General features: G+C 38.2%; 2 protein-coding genes across 4 annotated transcripts; both read left to right on the forward strand.

Annotated features, from left to right (window-relative positions):
- The first annotated feature begins 1,870 nt into the window (after positions 1-1,870).
- Positions 1,871-6,142, forward strand: mrpl54 (mitochondrial ribosomal protein L54). Its single transcript, XM_042483819.2, has 3 exons — positions 1,871-2,078; positions 3,396-3,552; positions 4,365-6,142. The coding sequence occupies exons 1-3, from the start codon at positions 1,952-1,954 to the stop codon at positions 4,495-4,497; spliced, it is 417 nt and encodes a 138-aa protein (XP_042339753.2). The 5' UTR covers positions 1,871-1,951; the 3' UTR covers positions 4,498-6,142.
- A 1,177-nt stretch (positions 6,143-7,319) lies between these two features.
- malt2 (MALT paracaspase 2) lies at positions 7,320-17,217 on the forward strand. 3 transcript variants are annotated; one of them, XM_088077791.1, is made up of 18 exons: positions 7,320-7,377; positions 7,488-7,820; positions 7,899-8,054; positions 9,185-9,351; positions 10,182-10,312; positions 10,411-10,567; positions 11,382-11,569; positions 11,898-11,994; positions 12,230-12,280; positions 12,932-13,024; positions 13,141-13,344; positions 14,000-14,177; positions 14,259-14,333; positions 14,476-14,603; positions 15,178-15,327; positions 15,458-15,615; positions 15,732-15,869; positions 16,457-17,217. In XM_088077791.1, the coding sequence occupies exons 3-18, from the start codon at positions 7,918-7,920 to the stop codon at positions 16,898-16,900; spliced, it is 2,496 nt and encodes an 831-aa protein (XP_087933917.1). In that variant the 5' UTR covers positions 7,320-7,377; positions 7,488-7,820; positions 7,899-7,917; the 3' UTR covers positions 16,901-17,217. The 3 variants fall into 3 exon arrangements, with proteins under 3 accessions (XP_087933917.1, XP_042340091.1, XP_042340093.1); XM_042484157.2 differs by lacking the exon at positions 7,320-7,377 and having other exon boundaries at positions 7,384-7,522; positions 7,718-7,820; XM_042484159.2 differs by lacking the exon at positions 7,320-7,377 and having other exon boundaries at positions 7,387-7,626; positions 7,718-7,820.
- Positions 17,218-17,285: the final 68 nt, after the last annotated feature.

Below are 17,285 nucleotides of genomic sequence, written 5' to 3' on the forward strand. Positions count from 1 at the left end.
CAGAAGAGTCAATTACCACAGAGTACTTTCCCAGTTATATACGTACACTACAAGTCATCACTTGTGCTTCATGATGAGTGGGACGCAGTGTGCTGAAGGTGGAAAGTATCTGTTAGTAGAGAGGAACTCCATCTGTAGAAAAGGAACTTGGAGCCATTAACAGATAAGAGCCAGGGAAGTTAGAGTGAAGAAGATGCTATATTTGGAGATCATGTCTCAGCCCACACTGATATGTGATGCACTTATGACTTCTGAGTATGAAGTACAGAGGTCGAGTCAAGATCATCACAGTCCAAATCAAATCCTGTTGCAATAAAACATTTAAACACATATGAGAGCGAGAATGTTCCCTGCAACACTTACTGAGGTGACTGACAAGAGATGACATTGCTGAACTCCACTTCTCCCAGGCCACCCACTGGGTTTGCTGTTTCAGCCACTCGCTTTTCACCTCATTTCTTCAGTCTAGGCTGGAGGTCTAGAAGATATGTGAAATACATCCATCCTCATCGGACTTGTTGAGTAACTCTCCCTATGACATTTGGAAAAGTTTCAGGGTGTCAGAACAGCCATCTGAGTGCCCGTGTTCACTGTATGTGGTGCTGTTAAAGGTTACAGAATCACAGTGTTATGTGGATGGACACCATAATCAGTCAGCAACAATACTCCTCATCTTCGACTCCATTAGTCTGATACATACTATAGACCAGGGACTGCAAAATTATAGCCCCCAGGTCAACTGCAGCAAACTGCCAGTTTGAAATGGTCAAAATTTTAATAGTAAATTGACATATGGGTTGAGAATTTTTTCAATAGTTTGCAATGCATGTACATTGCATAGCTGTGTTTAAACACAATTTTACTGTCATCTTGATTAACAACTATTATCAAGCACTGCCATCGCACTTTGAAATCTGAACAGTGGATCTCACTATTTTATGTAAAATGATTTATTGTAGACGATAAAAACATTTACATCAGTAAATGTGGCAGTGGGCATAAAAAGACAAAATACTTTAAGAAATGTGGGCACAACAGTAATGTCTATCGTTAAATTGTTTGGTAGTGTTGCATAGTAATTTGGATTTAAAATAAATATATTTTCTGTGGCATTTGGGCTTTTCTGGTGTAGAAACTTTGATTTTCCACCCATGTAATTGGTTGAAAACTCAGCATTTACTATTGTTGTTGAGGACTCCTTATATTTTTCTGTATAATTACCCACAATCAAAAATATTTGGCCACACTTGCTATAAACAGTAACTCATCCCATGCCATGGCTCTCATTATTGGAGTTGTGATTATTGTCCACTGGGATCTCGGGCCTGCTCAATGTGGCTAACACTGTGGCAAATCCAATTCAATGTAACTGGTTTTGATGAACTAAATTCGTCACTCCACTGAAGTTAAAGCATCAAAATGGAATTCAGTCATCAATAGTTTCACTATTTCCACCTTTGCTTTTCTTACTGACAAGTTTATCTATAATATTAACAACTTCTAAAGCCAAAAAGGCTCATTAGCTATAAATAAACAAAAATCTGTTTGTCATTATTGAATAATTAAATTAAATGACATATAAAAGTTTTTTTTTCTTTTCTTGTGTTATCTCTTGTCCAGCACCTAGTCTTTTTGTCATCTGGATTTGCATGATTTGTGAACTTTTTCCAAAAAAAAAAATTAAAAATTAAAAAAAGAAAGGGAAGGCCTATCAAATTACGAGTCAGGGTGAAAAAGCAAAAAGATGAAAAATATTTTTTTATTCATTGAGGTAACTCTACCCTGTGATTTTTACATCAGTCTTCTTGCAGTGTGTCTTCCCGTCCACAGAGGGGCAGTGGATGATTTTCCACAGAGTCAAACACAAAGCAGAAAACGGAAGTTGAAGTAACTATGAATGTCAAACTGTAGCATGGTGGGTTGTGTGTTGCTGTAACCTACAGTAAAAAAAATGTCAGGGTACAGTTTATTTAGGATAGTCACGTTTACTAAATGCATCACATCCAACGTGACAACGTCGCTGTGCAGGACAAACGTCTTAAACAGCATACAGTCGTGCGGATACGCGAAGAAACCCGGTGAGTAAATACGACATTTACCAGCCAGTCAGTTACAGCATCACTGTGGATGAAGTCTCCTTTTTTTAGAAAAATAAAAATAAAAAAAATAATAAAAAATCAGTATTTGCAAATTCACTTATTCCGAGAGCAGTAGCACCTGTTAAATATAAATGGACAGACAGGACTCATGATGGTGAGACATGAAAGACTATTTACTCTTCCTTACAAATATGTGATGCCAACATAAGAAGTTTTTTTTAAAAATTATACACAGATATTATACTTCAAGTTCTATTATTTATAGATATGTTCATGCTATTAATGCCAGTTGCGCCTCCTCGCAGACATTAAAACCAGGGCTGCAAATTGTGAGCACGTTCCTCGATTGATTACAAGCAAAATTAACGATCGATTAAAAGTTATGTGGGGGAAAAAAACAAAAAACTTTGCTTATTTTAAAGAATACCAATTGCATTTTTCCTCAATCAAAGCATACAGCGACATATTGCAGCACATGTTCGATTAAATTCTGAATCGATCGTAATCAATCGATTAGTTGTTACCATTCCGAAGCAGAACATCTATTTTCTAAATGTGTACACGTGACTATCTTCTGGATTGATTTTCAGTCAGATGTCATGAGACATTTTGGCAAGAACATTTCTCTCAAAGAACCTGATTTGTTAATTATATATTTTTTTTAAAAATCAGAATTTTTTTGAAAACCAACAGTATATAATTAATTTGCTCATTATTTTAGTTAAAATTTATATTCCGTTTGTTTTTAATTGTCCTCTTATACCACTTTTAAAAAGTCAGATCTAGATGCATATCTTAAAACAATATGTAATGAAAAAAAAACTAATCAAAACGAGTACTTTATGCAAATCTGACAACTTTACTTTACTTTTAACCCCTGTGTGAGTCTATTTTATTTCTCTTTTGTGTGTCTGGTGTGTGATTGCTATTACTGAAGTAATGATCTGCGCTTACTTGTCTTATTATTTTCATTTGTAAATTCTGGTCATTTGCCACTTTACATGCAAACTGAATGTATTGAACACCGAATATGTTCTGTTTCAAAACTGCTAAGAAAAATAAGAGAGAAAAAAATCTCTAATGAGTTTATTAAAATGCTCAAGTTGTACATTAGCTGAGGTTATGAGACATATGTGTAGAGTTGAGCTGAAACACACTTAGTTTTCTTTTTTGCATGTGACCGACGGTGGATAATAAAAGGTGGATAACTGTTTTCGTATTATTCTTTCACAGTGTGTCTCTGTATATGCCATTAAATCATTATTATAAGGAAAAATGTCTGTGGCTTATTCTCAGTGGCCAAAGGGAAAGGTAAAACCATGGTGAAAGAGGAGCTGAAAGGTCCAGAGGTGTGTAAAGACCCCGTCAGACTCACCTCGTATGCAGTGGGGGTTAATATCTTTAAGGAAGGAGAAGACCCGCAGCTGAAGCCTCCTGAGCAATACCCAGAGTGGTGAGGGCACATCTTTCTTTTTTTCTGCCATTTTTTTAAATCTATTGCTTTCTCTCACAATAATTTAGAATAAACTCTTTATGTATTTTGTCGCATTTATGTTGATATCTGTTGAGAAAAGCAGGTTAAAACTGCACAAGTCATATGATATCTGAAATGGGAAATTTCATTTCCACTCGTCACAGTTCTTTTTTTCCTTCTTATGTTTTATGATTTTTAAATATGCTTTTATTTTGGTTGTTTTAATCTGTTTTGTATGCTAATGCCTTTATCCCCCAGAACTTTGAGATTTGTTCCAAATGTAAAGTGCATTACAAAAAAAATGTATTATTATTATCATTTTACTAAGAATTTATTCTTACTTGTAAAAAAGGATGCTGGTATCTAAAATTAATGTAAAGTATCTGTTAATCAGTTTTGACAAGACAACATGTAATTTCTGCACGTGAAAATGTATTTGTAACATCACAGTTATTTTACAATCATTTTAAATCAACAATTTAACTGGTAAAATTGACATTTTGACACACCAAAATGTCATTTCTGCCAGTAAAAACTAAATCACTTATTGTCAGCTCTACTGATTAAATTTTAAATGGACTTGCCATACAAGTGAATGTGTTTTTCTGTAGTCAGCAGGTCTTTTACTCAAATGTGGATCCTTACTTTAAGTTAACTTATGTAACTTATGCTCTGGCGCCCCGGGTTATAAAAAGAAACTTCAATTCCCAGTGTGCCCAAACATACTTAGCCAAACAGCTGATCCTGACGTGTCTTCACTGATCGGACGCCCCTCTCTTTCATTCACTCAGGTTGTTCCAGGTGAACCTGGGTGCGCCCAAAAAGCTGCAGGAGATGGAGCAGGACGACTGGAAATACTGGAGGCGTCTGAGGAAGGAGAACATTTGGCGTTCCAATAGACTACAAAAAGGACGGAAGTTTTAGGCGCTCACTGGACTAACAGAGGGCTTCTTCTGTGAAGTGGTACGCTTCAGACTGAATCACCTGACAGAATATATTCAGAGCCAGAGCTCAGCTTCTTGAATGAAATATTATAAAACCAACTCGCTGCCACTTCCAGCAGCTTAGTCAGCGGCCCTCTGGTGACAATACGACTAAAATTTCTTGTTGGCTTTGTTAAAATCAGGGTAAACAAGGAACCAACACTCACAATGTAATGCATTCGATCACACGACCAGAAAAAGTAGCTGATAAAAAAGCTTCGCCAGTAAATCCGTGTAGCAGTGTGTTTTCCATCGTTTGGCACAGTCTTCTTCAGCAGGTGGTATTTGAATACGCTGTCGTAAATTTTGGACATTTTCTAAAAATCATGTGATCTGATCGAAAAATCCTCTGCAGCTGCTAAATGGACCTGAGATTGATTTGTCAGTTTCAGAAAGTTTGTTTTATACAGTTTTGGTTCAGGGATATTGCATCGCATTGAATTAATTTGTAACTAACTAATTTTTATGTTGTTTTTTTTCATCTATGTCTGAAGAGAAATGGCCTCCTTAGATTTCCATAAATCACTCACACTATATATATATATATATATATATATATATATATATATATATATATATATATATATATATATATATATATATATATATTGCAAATAGGAGTTCATAAACAAACTTAAAATTCTGCCTTTTCAGTTGTTCTTTAATAAAGGTCCCATCATGTTAAAAGTCACACTTCCATGTATTTGTTTAGTAAAAAGCAGGTATAGTATAGTATAAATACTGTCTACAGAGAAATTCACAAAGTGTTTATGTAGAAACTACCTTTAAAGGAGATTTTTGTAAAGTTGTGATGTCATAAGTATACTGTATAGTTTCCAACTTGAAACATAAACATTGTAAATGGGCCCTTTTAAAATTCCAGTTTGAATGTTTTATATCGAATGTGAGTGACGTTAGCTGACAGAAAGTAAACAGACTCAAGCTGTTGCTTACCAGTGCATTTCAGTGAAACAGTCCATGAAGGTAATCCGTGTCTCTACAGTCATTCCCTCCGCTGCAGTCTTGTTGAAGGAGTGACAACAACATCGCCAATCAGGCCTCCAGGAAGTACGCCAGGCTTTGAAGCTCGTAATGGCCAAACAGTGGCTCTGCAGTTTCTGGGGTTCGTCACGTGATGCCCAAAAATGCTTAATTCTGATTGACTTACACACTGACAGAGACTTCTGTAAATCAGTGGATACAATTTTCTTTAGCATTTCATCCCCCGTGAACTTATTGGCTTTTTTTTACAAAAAGGATTTGATCCATTCCAGGTCTCTTAATACATCCATGGCACTGATGTGGATGACTGAAACGCTGACCGGTCAGAGCAGATTGGCTTTTTCAGGAAGGGGAGTTTAAAAAGAAATATACCAAAACTGGATGTTTCTGACAGAAGATAGGTATATTCAGGCAGACAGCATGAGAAAATGTGGGTTTTATTTACTAGTAAACAGTGGTGGATAAGGTACACAACTCTATTCCTTAATACAAGTAATCCAATACAAGTGGAAGTTTCTGAGTTGAAATATCACTTGAAAATACTGGAGTACTTGCTTTTAAAAATATATAAGTATACAAAGTGATTTCTTTCTGTCTAATCTCAGTGCATTGCTGCATGTTGTCACAATACATTCACAGAACAACCCACTGAATGCACTGACTTCCTCGTAGAACCTATCGAATGAAAATCTTGTTGAATATGCTGCAAACCTCTAGAAATGCCTAAATAGGACCACAGTTTTCTTTTTTTCCAATTTAACTGCAGTTTTTGTTTGTCTCTCTGTTTCATGTACTGCTAACATAAAACAAATGTCATCTCCGCCTTGTCCGGCAAACAGGGGAATTGCTGTAGATGCAGCTTTTTCATTAAATAGCACATAAAATAACATGAATAATTTGAAAAACCCAACCTTAACAACCCAGTTATACACCTTACAACTGTTCAACAGAAAAAGCTTACTAGGAACTATGAATTCAAAACCAAAAATACCTTGCAGACAATATTTAGTTTTGGGATAGCACACACACAATTTTTAAGTCCAGAAGTGAATTTCTGTTGCCAGTTCAAACAATTTACTATATTGATGGACTTTTGCATTTTGGAAAAGAAAAAAAAAATGTAGATGGAACAAAAAAAGAAAGCCTTCATTTGTCTCCCAAATGTAGAGTCAAATTAACAAGTTTTTAAAAATAATAATAATATTAGCTACTCAAAAAATGCTCACTTTGAGCAGTTATTGTCACTAAAGCAAGGACACTCAACTTGCCCATACATGTCTCTACGGTTTTAGGATATTTCTAGCATTTAAGGAGTTTCCAGGATTTGGGGACTTTTCTCTGATTTTTTGACATTTCTATGATTTAGTTGGTTCCTTTATTAGGAGTTTGTTTATCAAAAAGCTTTGAATTAGACCATGACACAGTTCAGCATATGTACCTAAAGAATAACTCATATTGCCCACCAAAATCTCTCATTACCCCCCAATTAAAGCAGTCTGTTTTTCGTTAGGTCTGTGTTATAATAGAAACCCAAACTACAAGAACCTAATAATGAGCATAATAAAGGACCTTTAATCAGCATAACATGAATCTGGAATATATGATAAATAATTTACTTTATGACAGACTTAGTCAGTTAAAGCCTAAGCTTTTAATAAGAAACACTTCTGGGTTAACACGTCGTAAATTTAGGATAATAGTATCGTCAGTAGCGTCAATAAATGATGTTGCTATGACAACGCTTCATGCAAATGTCCGGGGATGGCAGAAATGAGGAACCGAAATCAGAAGCAAATCATCTGGGGAACAAAAAAATCATGTAAGATTGGAAAACCGATGGGGTGAAACCTGCCTCACACTGCTCTTTTTATGTTTTTTGTTTTGTTTTGTTTTTTAAAAGAAGGCTTTCGTTTCTCTTTCTCTCTTCAGCTGGATTTTAAACCGGTCTGTACTCGTTTAAATCGGTAAGTTTTCTTCACGACTTTGACCAAAGTTACAGTTTGCATGTTCATGGCGGAAGCGGCAAGTGGCAGCGCAGCTATTAATCGACGTGGTGGTGTTTAATTTGGTATGAATACAGCTTTTATTTTATAGCTTCGCTGTTATTTCTTACAAATTTCCCAAACAAGACTAACACCTCCTTTCCTCCGCGCCACCAGTGTTCATTAAACACCGAGCCTGTGTTTACAAACTGCACTTTTGTGGCGCACAAACCGTGTGGGCGAGCAAGTGGGAGATTCATTCAGCAATCAGAGCTCTGTCGTAAGTTGTCGTCGCTGTCTTTTGAGGGCAAATATCGGAGCATACAGTTTCACTTTAAAGTCGCTGTTTGCCCGGTAGGTATCTGTGTTTTCCACCGATGGAGGAGTGGAAAATGAGCATCGCCACTCTGAGTGAACAAGTCCTGAACAGGCTGTCAGCGATGATGGACAACTCCAGCTGCGGATGGAGGCAGCTGGCCGGTGCGGTGTCCGAGCAGCCGAGGTTCCGCTGCAGGTGAGACACTGAAGGTATCACACACACACACAAAAAAAAAACAGCTCTACAAGTTATTCACATTACTTCCACATCTTTGTCATCACAACAATAACTCTTCTGAACATTTATTTCCTTCTGTAGTACAAAGACTTTCTTTGGTGTTGGCTACTCGACTTACTTTGCCTGGGGGCCACTTTTGCAAAATGTCAGGAGGCCAGGGGCCAGTGGCAGCAGCCCCATGTGTGCAGGGGCGTTACTAGGATTTTAGGGTATAAGGCCTAGTGTTTTAGTACTTGAGATAGGTCTTGGAGACCAGTCTCAGGATCACTTTTAGATGGTTTCCGCCCTGTCTCAGAATCGAACATTTTTTGGTCTTGTCTTGGTCTCGGACACATTTTTACTGAGACTGGTCAGTTCACTTCAGATCAGTTCAGTTCAGTTTATTGTCATTCAGAACATGTTGAAAACATGAAGAAACTAAATTTGTTTCCCAGGTCCAGCAGCGTACAGAATAAATAATATTAGCTAAAATAGACCTTATGAGTTAATAGTAATAAATAACCTAAAAACCTGTATTAAATAATACACAGTCAAAAAAAACTTGGCTGGATTTGAAGAAATACATTTTACATCCAATCACAGTAATTATCTTAAATAAATTGGTTGTTGTCTCGACCGGTCGTGATTAAAAATTAAAAAGTCTGCTGCGTCCGAGACCAATGCAAGAGCCAAAATGCATTCGATTACAAGACGAGACTGAGACCCTCCCAAAAGTGGTCTTGAGACCACGACCAATCTCGAGCACCACAACACTATTTGTCACCCCAATAAAAACATAAAAATAGAAAAGAACTTTTATTTTGAAAAGAAATTCAAGACATTCATACTATAAATTAATCACCTGATTACAGGAAATTAAGTGTTTGATGCTCAAAATTTTCTGGGGACATCCCCCAAAGCCCTCATTTCATTTAAATAATCCCCAATGTTAGAGTGAAACCCACACTCTTGAAAAACATGTTTGTTCCTCCATCATACTGCACACTCCTGCAAGTTTTCTGGGCCCTCCCCTGCACTGGGCTCCATGAACTGTCACTACCACACTGACAGACTGACTAAACACTGGTGACTGAATTCCCTCTCTGCAGCGAGAGCGAGCTGACCAGCTGCTCACTCCAGGTGCTGAGCGCTACAGGCAGCCCTGGACGCACCCTCCTCGCTCGGCTCGCTGATCGTTCCTGCTCCCTGGACTTCCTGCTCCACTGCCTGAGGAAGATGGGCCACCAGGAAGCTGTGCAGTATCTCACCACCACAGGTAAGGAAGAAGTGACAGGGGGCGCCACACATATGCAAATGTATAGAAAAAGGGAAATTACTCTTCAACAGTAAAAATCTAAAGCCCTGAAATCAACTTGGGTCTGTTGGATCGAGGCTATTCTGCTTAATGGTGCAGATATCGGCATTTGTCTGTAGATTTGTTGCTTTGAATCAGGCTGTAATGCCAAGTTTTTTTCTTTAACACCCAGTTGCAATATCACATTAAATACAGAGTGTATGTTTGTGTGTCTGAAGGTGTTCATGGTCACATGTTGAGCATTTCTCACTTCACTTTAGGGGTCTACCTGCAAGTGCTCCATTGCTTCAGTACACCTCTGTACAATGTTCTAATGCTAAATGTGTGAATAGATCCTTCTCAGTGTGTACATTTTGACGCATGCTTGATAGCAAGACTTTATTTCAAGTATGTTTATATCATATTGTTATGTCATTGCTCATTTCAGTTTGTAAAGAAGAATTTTAAATAATAATTTAACAGATGGAGGAAATAGCAGTTAAAACAAGACCAAAACACTAAAACAATAAATGTGCTAAAACTAAAAGAAAATAAAAACATATAAAATAGAACTAAGTCAATGATTTCCTTAGCGTCCTCTGACCCCCGTCCCCTGGAGCACCTACCGTAAAATGTAATCAACTTTTACAAGTTAGTGCTTGATGCTCCACATCTAAAAAAAAAAAAATACCTGTGTTCTGTTTCTTCGTGTCTGTGCATGATTGTTTATGCTGTGTGTGTGTGTGTGTGTGTGTGTGTGTGTGTGTGTGTGTGTGTGTGTGTGTGTGTGTGTGTGTGTGTGTGTGTGGTAGTGGCAGAGCTGATCCAGATCACAGTGCAGCCACAGACCCAGCAGGCCACCGTGGGGAGTCAGGTGGTGTTGACCTGCAGAGCCACTGGCCCCCCCGGACTCAGCTACCAGTGGTTCAGAGGCAAAGAGGAGGTCAGTCAAACCTTGATTACACGATTACAGATGTTTACACACACACACACAAATGTCAGTAATAAATTAGTCATTGGTTGATTATTTCCTTGATTTAGATTTTGGACGAGACAGGGAGTACACCAGAGCTGGTTCTGTGTCCTTTAGTCCCAGCCCACCAGGGTCACTACATCTGCAGGGTCCACCATGGAGAAAACTGTGTCTTCTCCGAGTGGGCTCAAGTTCGCTTTGTGCAGTCTGCCGGTCCCAGTACAGGTTCCTCTCTCCTCCTGCTGATCTCTTTGCTTCTCTGATTTTTTTTATGCCCTCCGCGTGATAGCCAAGGCTGGAGGCACGCCCATCCGTATGTCCCTCCGGCACATTCTTGTGAACGTGATATCTCATTTCCTTAAAAAGAACAATGAATAAACTGATATGAAGAAAATCCTCTCACATACGACCCACCAGACCTATGTGGTGGTTTATTTATCTGCAGTGACCTTTTCATTATCCGGCCTTGGCCATCGCTGGCGCCGGGGCATTAAGCTTTCGAGTTGTCGGAACGCCTTGAGGGAATTTCTTGAAATTTTGAACATACATTCACTCGGACTCAACAATGATCTGACTAGATTTTGGTGGTCATAGGTCAAACGTCAAAGTCACAGTGACCTTGCATTCATCATATTCTTGTGAGCGCGATATCTCAAGAACACCTTGAGGGAATTTCCTCAAATTTGGCACAAACATTCAAGTAGACTCAAGGATGAACTGATTAGATCTTTGTGGTCAAAGGTCAAGGTTACTGTGACCTTGCATCTGTCTCATTTCCGCGAACGCAAAATGAGTCCACTTGGACTCAAGAATGAACTGATTAGAATCTGGGGGTCGAAGGTCAAAGGTCAATGTCACGCTGACCTCATGAAACATGTTTTTGGCCATAACCCAAGAAGCACCTTGAAACTGTGTTGTTTGTATAGATTTTCTGTGTCTGAGGCATCCATGTTTTCACAGACATGGATGTAAACTCTTAGTGCAACTTTTTTCATATAATGGCATGTTATTTATGTCCTGGTAAATCTTGTCACCTCAGGTTGCAGTAGCAGTCTGTTTCCAGGGTCCGTGAGCGGGCTACAAATCATCCAGCAGCCTCAGTCTCAGGCTGTGTCTGAGGGCGACACTCTGTTCCTGGAGTGCAATGCAGAGGCCAACCCTCCTGCACAGTATGAGTGGTACCACAACACAGAGCCAATGACACAACAAAAGACACGTTCACTCAAGGTAAGTGTATTTTCAGAGTCTGCTGTGAACTGCAATGGTATTAGAAAATATTATGGGGGGTTTTGTCTGAGGGGAAAAGCTTCACAACCAAGACAAAAAATACAAAACATTGTGCTTTCATCATAAATTATAGGGTATCGTAAACTAAATAAAAGTTTGTTAATATGTAACTATTTGTTCATCAGCATACGAAAGTAAATTTGTTTGTTCAAACCAATGCGTCTGTGGACTGTTTTTAATCAAAATACAATTGATAACCAATTGTCACATTTGATCACCATCTCAGTATGCCATGTGTAGCTGATGTTTCCTCCTGTATTCCCCGTAGATTCCATGTGTGACCACAGCACACAGAGGACAGTACAAATGCAAAATATTTAACTTGTATCACGAGGCGTGGAGTGACACAGCAACAGTCACGATTGGTGAGACCCGGCCGCATTTCTTTGTCTATGTTCAGAATGTCAGATAAATAATGGGAACTATCGAGGAAGTTGTAAAAAGACGACTGATAAATGAATGAATATTTTTTACTTTTGAGGAAGTTGTAAACATATATAGACCAGCATTTAATCTCACATAAGACATGTATAGGCTCAGTGTTACACTAGGACACAGTCCTGTGCAGTGAATAACTTCCTGTTTTGCACTTTCATGCAGGCCCCAGTTCCATCACTGACTCCTCCTGGGTAGAAGTTGATCGTGGCCTAGGTATTATTTATATTCTGATTGAATATATGGAGAGAACAAAGGAACTAGAGTCTGATTTTAGTTCCCTTGTCCTTGTATGCATCAGGACAGCTAGCTTCCTGTTTTTTGTTATCAGTGCAAGGCTTACTTTGTGTGTCAAAGGAACTAATGTGCTTGCGTGCACACGTACATTGAAATCTTCAAACTGTTACTCTTTGAGATGAGTTGTGGACCGATCAAAGGAAAGCAATGCATTCAGTATTTGTGGTTACCAAGTGGTGCAGAAATGATCATTATTAACATAAAAGTTTTTTAGCAGACAGCCCCTTGAGATTAACAATGTCGTTTTTCGAGGGGGTCCAACACAAAACATACGATCAATACATTTCAGTGGACACGATCATAACATGCATACATGGCATTTACCACTTCACCTCCACATCATCCCCACAAGCCCACAGTACAAATAATAAATCACATAATAAGAAGGATGTTTATACCACAGAACACTTGGTGCAACAATATAATAGTTATATTGATGACTTATAGTAGAATGTCGCACAATGCTGAAGGACAGTTACATTAAATTAAATTAAATTGAGAAAAAATAGACATTAAAAAGCAAAAGATTTTATAAAATGTATTTATATTTTTCCATGTTGGTATTGACAGACTCACAGGAAGTCCAAAGGTCAAGCTACAGCCCAGGAATAAATCCCCTACAACAGATAGCCAATCCACCTCCATCAGCCAGGCAATTCTATGGTGAGTTTTATGCAAACAAATAGAGTACAGCGAATAAAAATCTGCCCTGTAAATATGTACGTTACACCTTTTATTTATGTTACTGGTTCTGACATGATGATCTTTCCCCTCCACAGCCACAGACAAAGTTGCTCTCCTAATTGGCAACATGAACTACGTCTACCACACTCAGCTGAGTGCTCCCATCGCTGATGTCCACGAGTTGACCAACCTGCTCAGACAAATGGACTTCAAGGTGGTTTCCCTGCTCGACCTCAACTGGCAGGAGATGCACAGCGCTGTCACAGAGTTCCTCCTGCTGCTCGACAAGGGAGTCTATGGTTGGTCTCTAGTCTAATATGTTCAACATGTTCAAAGCTAGTTTTAAATATGTGTCTGTACTGTTAAAGACTGTAACATAATAAAATGTAATATACAACTGACTAAATGCATATTTAAAACAAGATTTTTTTTTTACCAGCATTAAAATTACAAGACTAAGAATCTGCTCAAGCATCTGTGCCGACTTTAAGGTCCCATATTATGTTCATTTTCAGGTTCATACTTGTATTTGAGGTTTCTACTAGAATATTTTGTACATGCTTTAATGTTCAAAAACACAGTATTTTTCTCCTTTTGTCTCCCTGAATATACCTGCACTCACCCTCTGTTGAAAGCGGGAGGAATGGCTGTAACAACACTTTCTGTCTTTATAAACCAATTTTTGAGTTTTTATGTTTCAAGTTTGATACAGTCTATAGTGTCATTGTTAAATCACAACTTTACAGAAGTCCTGAGCGCTCGTTTATGGCACAGTTTTTGACTATAGACTATGTGCACTTGAGCGTTTTGACACTTTCATAGTTTTTATATAGCACCTATATCTGCTTTATATTTAAAAAGTAATGGAAATCTGACTTTTTACATTGTGGGATCATTAAGCTTATGACACAGTTCATTAAATGTGACAGTAGTTCTCTGTCTTTCTCTCCACAGGCTTGCTATACTTTGCTGGTCATGGTTATGAGAATTACGGCAATAGTTTCATGGTTCCCATCGATGCACCGGCCTCCTATACCTCAGAGCACTGTTTGTGTGTGCAGAATATACTCACCAGGATGCAGGAGAAAGAGACTGGACTTAATGTATTTCTGCTGGACATGTGCCGCAAAAGGTATGAACATTTTTTTAAATGAAAAATCATCATCTGCTATATATATTTACTCTCCTATGTTTTTTTTTTTTTTTTTTTTAGAAACTTATACGATGATGTCATAGTACAACCAGGACTGCTCAAGGTGACAGCAAACATAGTGTTTGGATATGCCACGTAAGTTTGTTGACTCTCTTCATTTACAAACTATGTTGGTGTGATAATTCACCTCATCCAGTGTTTGAAATGATAGAATAAACACACATTTGAATGAGTCTCCCCACTTAAGGCTAAAACTCGAGTAACTTGTTGTGTTCAGATGCGTCGACGCTGAAGCATATGAAGTGAAGAGGGAAGATGTGTCGAACGGCATCTTCATAAGCTTCCTGAAACGGCGAGTTTGTGAAGATGAGAAGGTGACAGTCATGCTGGACAGAGTGGCTGAAGGTGTGTGGAGCGCACATATGTGAAGTATGAGATCTTTAAGCGGGAAATAATCTATCTGTGTTGCATGGAAAATATGCTTACACCTGACGTTTTCATGTTTGAGATGATCCTGTGTATCTAAAGTCATTGGGTCAGATTACTTTGCATCATGCAACCTAAAAATGGCATGCAGCTCTTTTATGGCTTTTTTTTTTAGTTTTTTATATTGGTCACAGCGGCCTCATAACACGTTTTTGGCCATGACTCAAAGATCCTCTTTGTGTGAAGTATCCATGTTTTACCAGTAAACTGTAAGTGCAATTTCACTGGTGCGCGGAGGCATACAACCACATAGCAGCATATCTAGTTGTGAAATGGTTGAACACACAACTAGTTGTACAGTTTCTGTGAAGAAATATGTATACTGGGGACAAATCTGTAAGTGAACTATACCTAAAAAATGTTGCTCTGGGTTGAACATTTTAAGCATGTTGCCACATTCTTCTCATGTCATGTTACAGCATTAACTGGTGAAGGAACACACATAGTTTAATGCAGCTTGTATATTAACATCTATTTACTATCTGCTTCCCAGACATGGGCCGCTGCGAGATCACGCGAGGAAGGCAGGCTCTGGAGCTCCGCAGTAATCTGTCTGAACGACGTTCCCTCACCGACCAGATTCAGACATCTGAATGTTCTGCATCCCATTCAGCTCGAAACCTGCAGTGGGCTGTTGCTCACGGTACTCCTCTTTTCACACACATATTAAAAGAGTTATAACTATTTTTGTAGATTGCTTTGGTAAAGTTGTCAGAAAACATTTTTCTCTTTAAGAGTAAAGTGTACTTAAATTCAAACGTCTTTCTTCATAGTTCTGCCAAAGAGCCACTGGCTGCATTTTGACTGCGGGGTGAAGGTTCAGCTCGGGTTTGCTGCGGAGTTCTCCAACGTCATGGTCATCTACACTCGGATAGTCGAGAAACCCAAAGAAATAGTTTCCTGCTGTGCTCAGCTTACTGACTTCTCTGAGGTTTGTTAGTTGATATCAACACGAAGATTTTAGATTTTGAAGACACAGAGAGGCATTTGTCCTGGCCTGTGATAGCACTGCACACTCTTACTCTGCATTTTGTGTTAATTTGACAGGATGTGGACATCGATCTGAAGAAGAGTAACCAGGAGACTCTGCTTGAGGCCGGCAGTTTGTTATTGATCAAGGAAAATCTTCCTTCCCCGGAGGTCCCGAGTCTGTACACACGCATCCGATGCCTGCAGAGACTCAAGGTCAGACACTTGAAATTGAAAGTTTTTAAGAGCCAAACAGTAATTTCGAACTAAGGCCAGACCAAATTCAAAGTAGAATTTAACAAGAGAAGAAGAATTACAAAACAAAAGTAACAATAACAGCCATTACCAGTAAGAGTAAATACAGTTCAAAGAATATTAGCAGTAAACACAGAAATAATATTATTAATAATAATAATATTAAACACAATTGAAACAGAATAAAAGAATGAATTAAAAGATCAATAAAACCGACAAGCTAAAATCGATAAATTAAAACATAATAAAGGATAGAAATTTACAATAAAAGAGTAAAAAGGAAAGATATAAAAAGTCAAATTATTACTAGATAATTTTCTTTTTTTTAAAAAAAAAATCACCATTAAAAAAAGCACATTTATGTCAAAAATGGGAATACATTTTGATAAGTCTAATTCAGTCCAATTTAAGTATGTTTAATTACTTTACTGTCCTATTTTGAGTGATATTTCATTGTGTTTTATGGCAGAACTCAGAGCAGAAAAACCTTTTTGTATTTTTTTTCTCTAAAGCTAAAAAACACATTTTGCTCTTCAATTTCTTTATAGAGGGAGCTCACATTCACCGTCTGCCTTCATTACACTTATTCTAACATGGATGAGGAAGTACAGGAAAGGAAACCAGTGACAGTTGGTAAACCGTTGGTCTCCAAACTCAACCTGCACGAGCCACGACCACCTCGCGCCTGCTCCGCATCCTCCTCCTTCAGCTTCGACTCCCTCGACGTGCCTGAGTGCTCTTCCTTTACTGAGGCTTTTGCCTCCGCTGGTTCAGCCTTAGATACACTGACGTATCGCGCCCAAACTGCCAGAGCATCCTCCGTCATTGACTCTCCGAATTCATCCAGGAGTGCCAATATTCCAGAGGAGATTGACAGTCCTGAATTATATGATGCACCTAAACCTCTTGTTGCCTGCAAAAGCTTGCCCCACAGCCAAGTAAATGAGACAACCTACAAATTTAGTGACATGTACAACTTTCATTCTCACTAATCATCATGAAACCAATGATTAAACCAACAAACTCATCAGCATCAGCTGTACAAAATGAACACAAAAGATGAAAAGATAAGAAAAAGCTTGTGAATTTTCAGGAAAATCGACCCAAAACTCAGATCACTGTATGTGGCCAGTTTAGCTGTTATCTTTGTTTTATCTATGCATTAAGATTTTGTAATGTTATATAAAGATTTCTATAAAAAAAATTGATACATGTTAAAGCACTGAAAAAGTAAAGATAATGCACATTGAGTTCAGTATGTGTTCTGATTCTAAGAAAGCGGAAATAAAACATATCGTTTCAAGATGAAGCTTGTAAATTTTCATCTGTATGTATTTTACTGCCAGTGTTTGAAGAAAAAACTGTAATAACAGTTAC

This window comes from Plectropomus leopardus, chromosome 5 (assembly GCF_026936395.1).
Source record: "Plectropomus leopardus strain MGB_pleo_1.0 chromosome 5, ASM2693639v1, whole genome shotgun sequence".
In the NCBI taxonomy this organism is placed as follows: Eukaryota; Metazoa; Chordata; class Actinopteri; order Perciformes; family Serranidae; genus Plectropomus; species Plectropomus leopardus.

Coding starts and splice junctions, on each gene's coding strand:
- mrpl54 (XM_042483819.2), top strand. CDS start 1,952: ATGTCAGGGTACAGTTTATTTAGGATAGTCACGTTTACTAAATGCATC. Junction 2,079..3,395: donor CGGATACGCGAAGAAACCCG/GTGAGTAAATAC, acceptor GCTTATTCTCAG/TGGCCAAAGGGAAAGGTAAA. Junction 3,553..4,364: donor CCTGAGCAATACCCAGAGTG/GTGAGGGCACAT, acceptor TCATTCACTCAG/GTTGTTCCAGGTGAACCTGG.
- malt2 (XM_088077791.1), top strand. CDS start 7,918: ATGGAGGAGTGGAAAATGAGCATCGCCACTCTGAGTGAACAAGTCCTG. Junction 11,570..11,897: donor AAAAGACACGTTCACTCAAG/GTAAGTGTATTT, acceptor TATTCCCCGTAG/ATTCCATGTGTGACCACAGC. Junction 14,334..14,475: donor ATAGTGTTTGGATATGCCAC/GTAAGTTTGTTG, acceptor TGTTGTGTTCAG/ATGCGTCGACGCTGAAGCAT.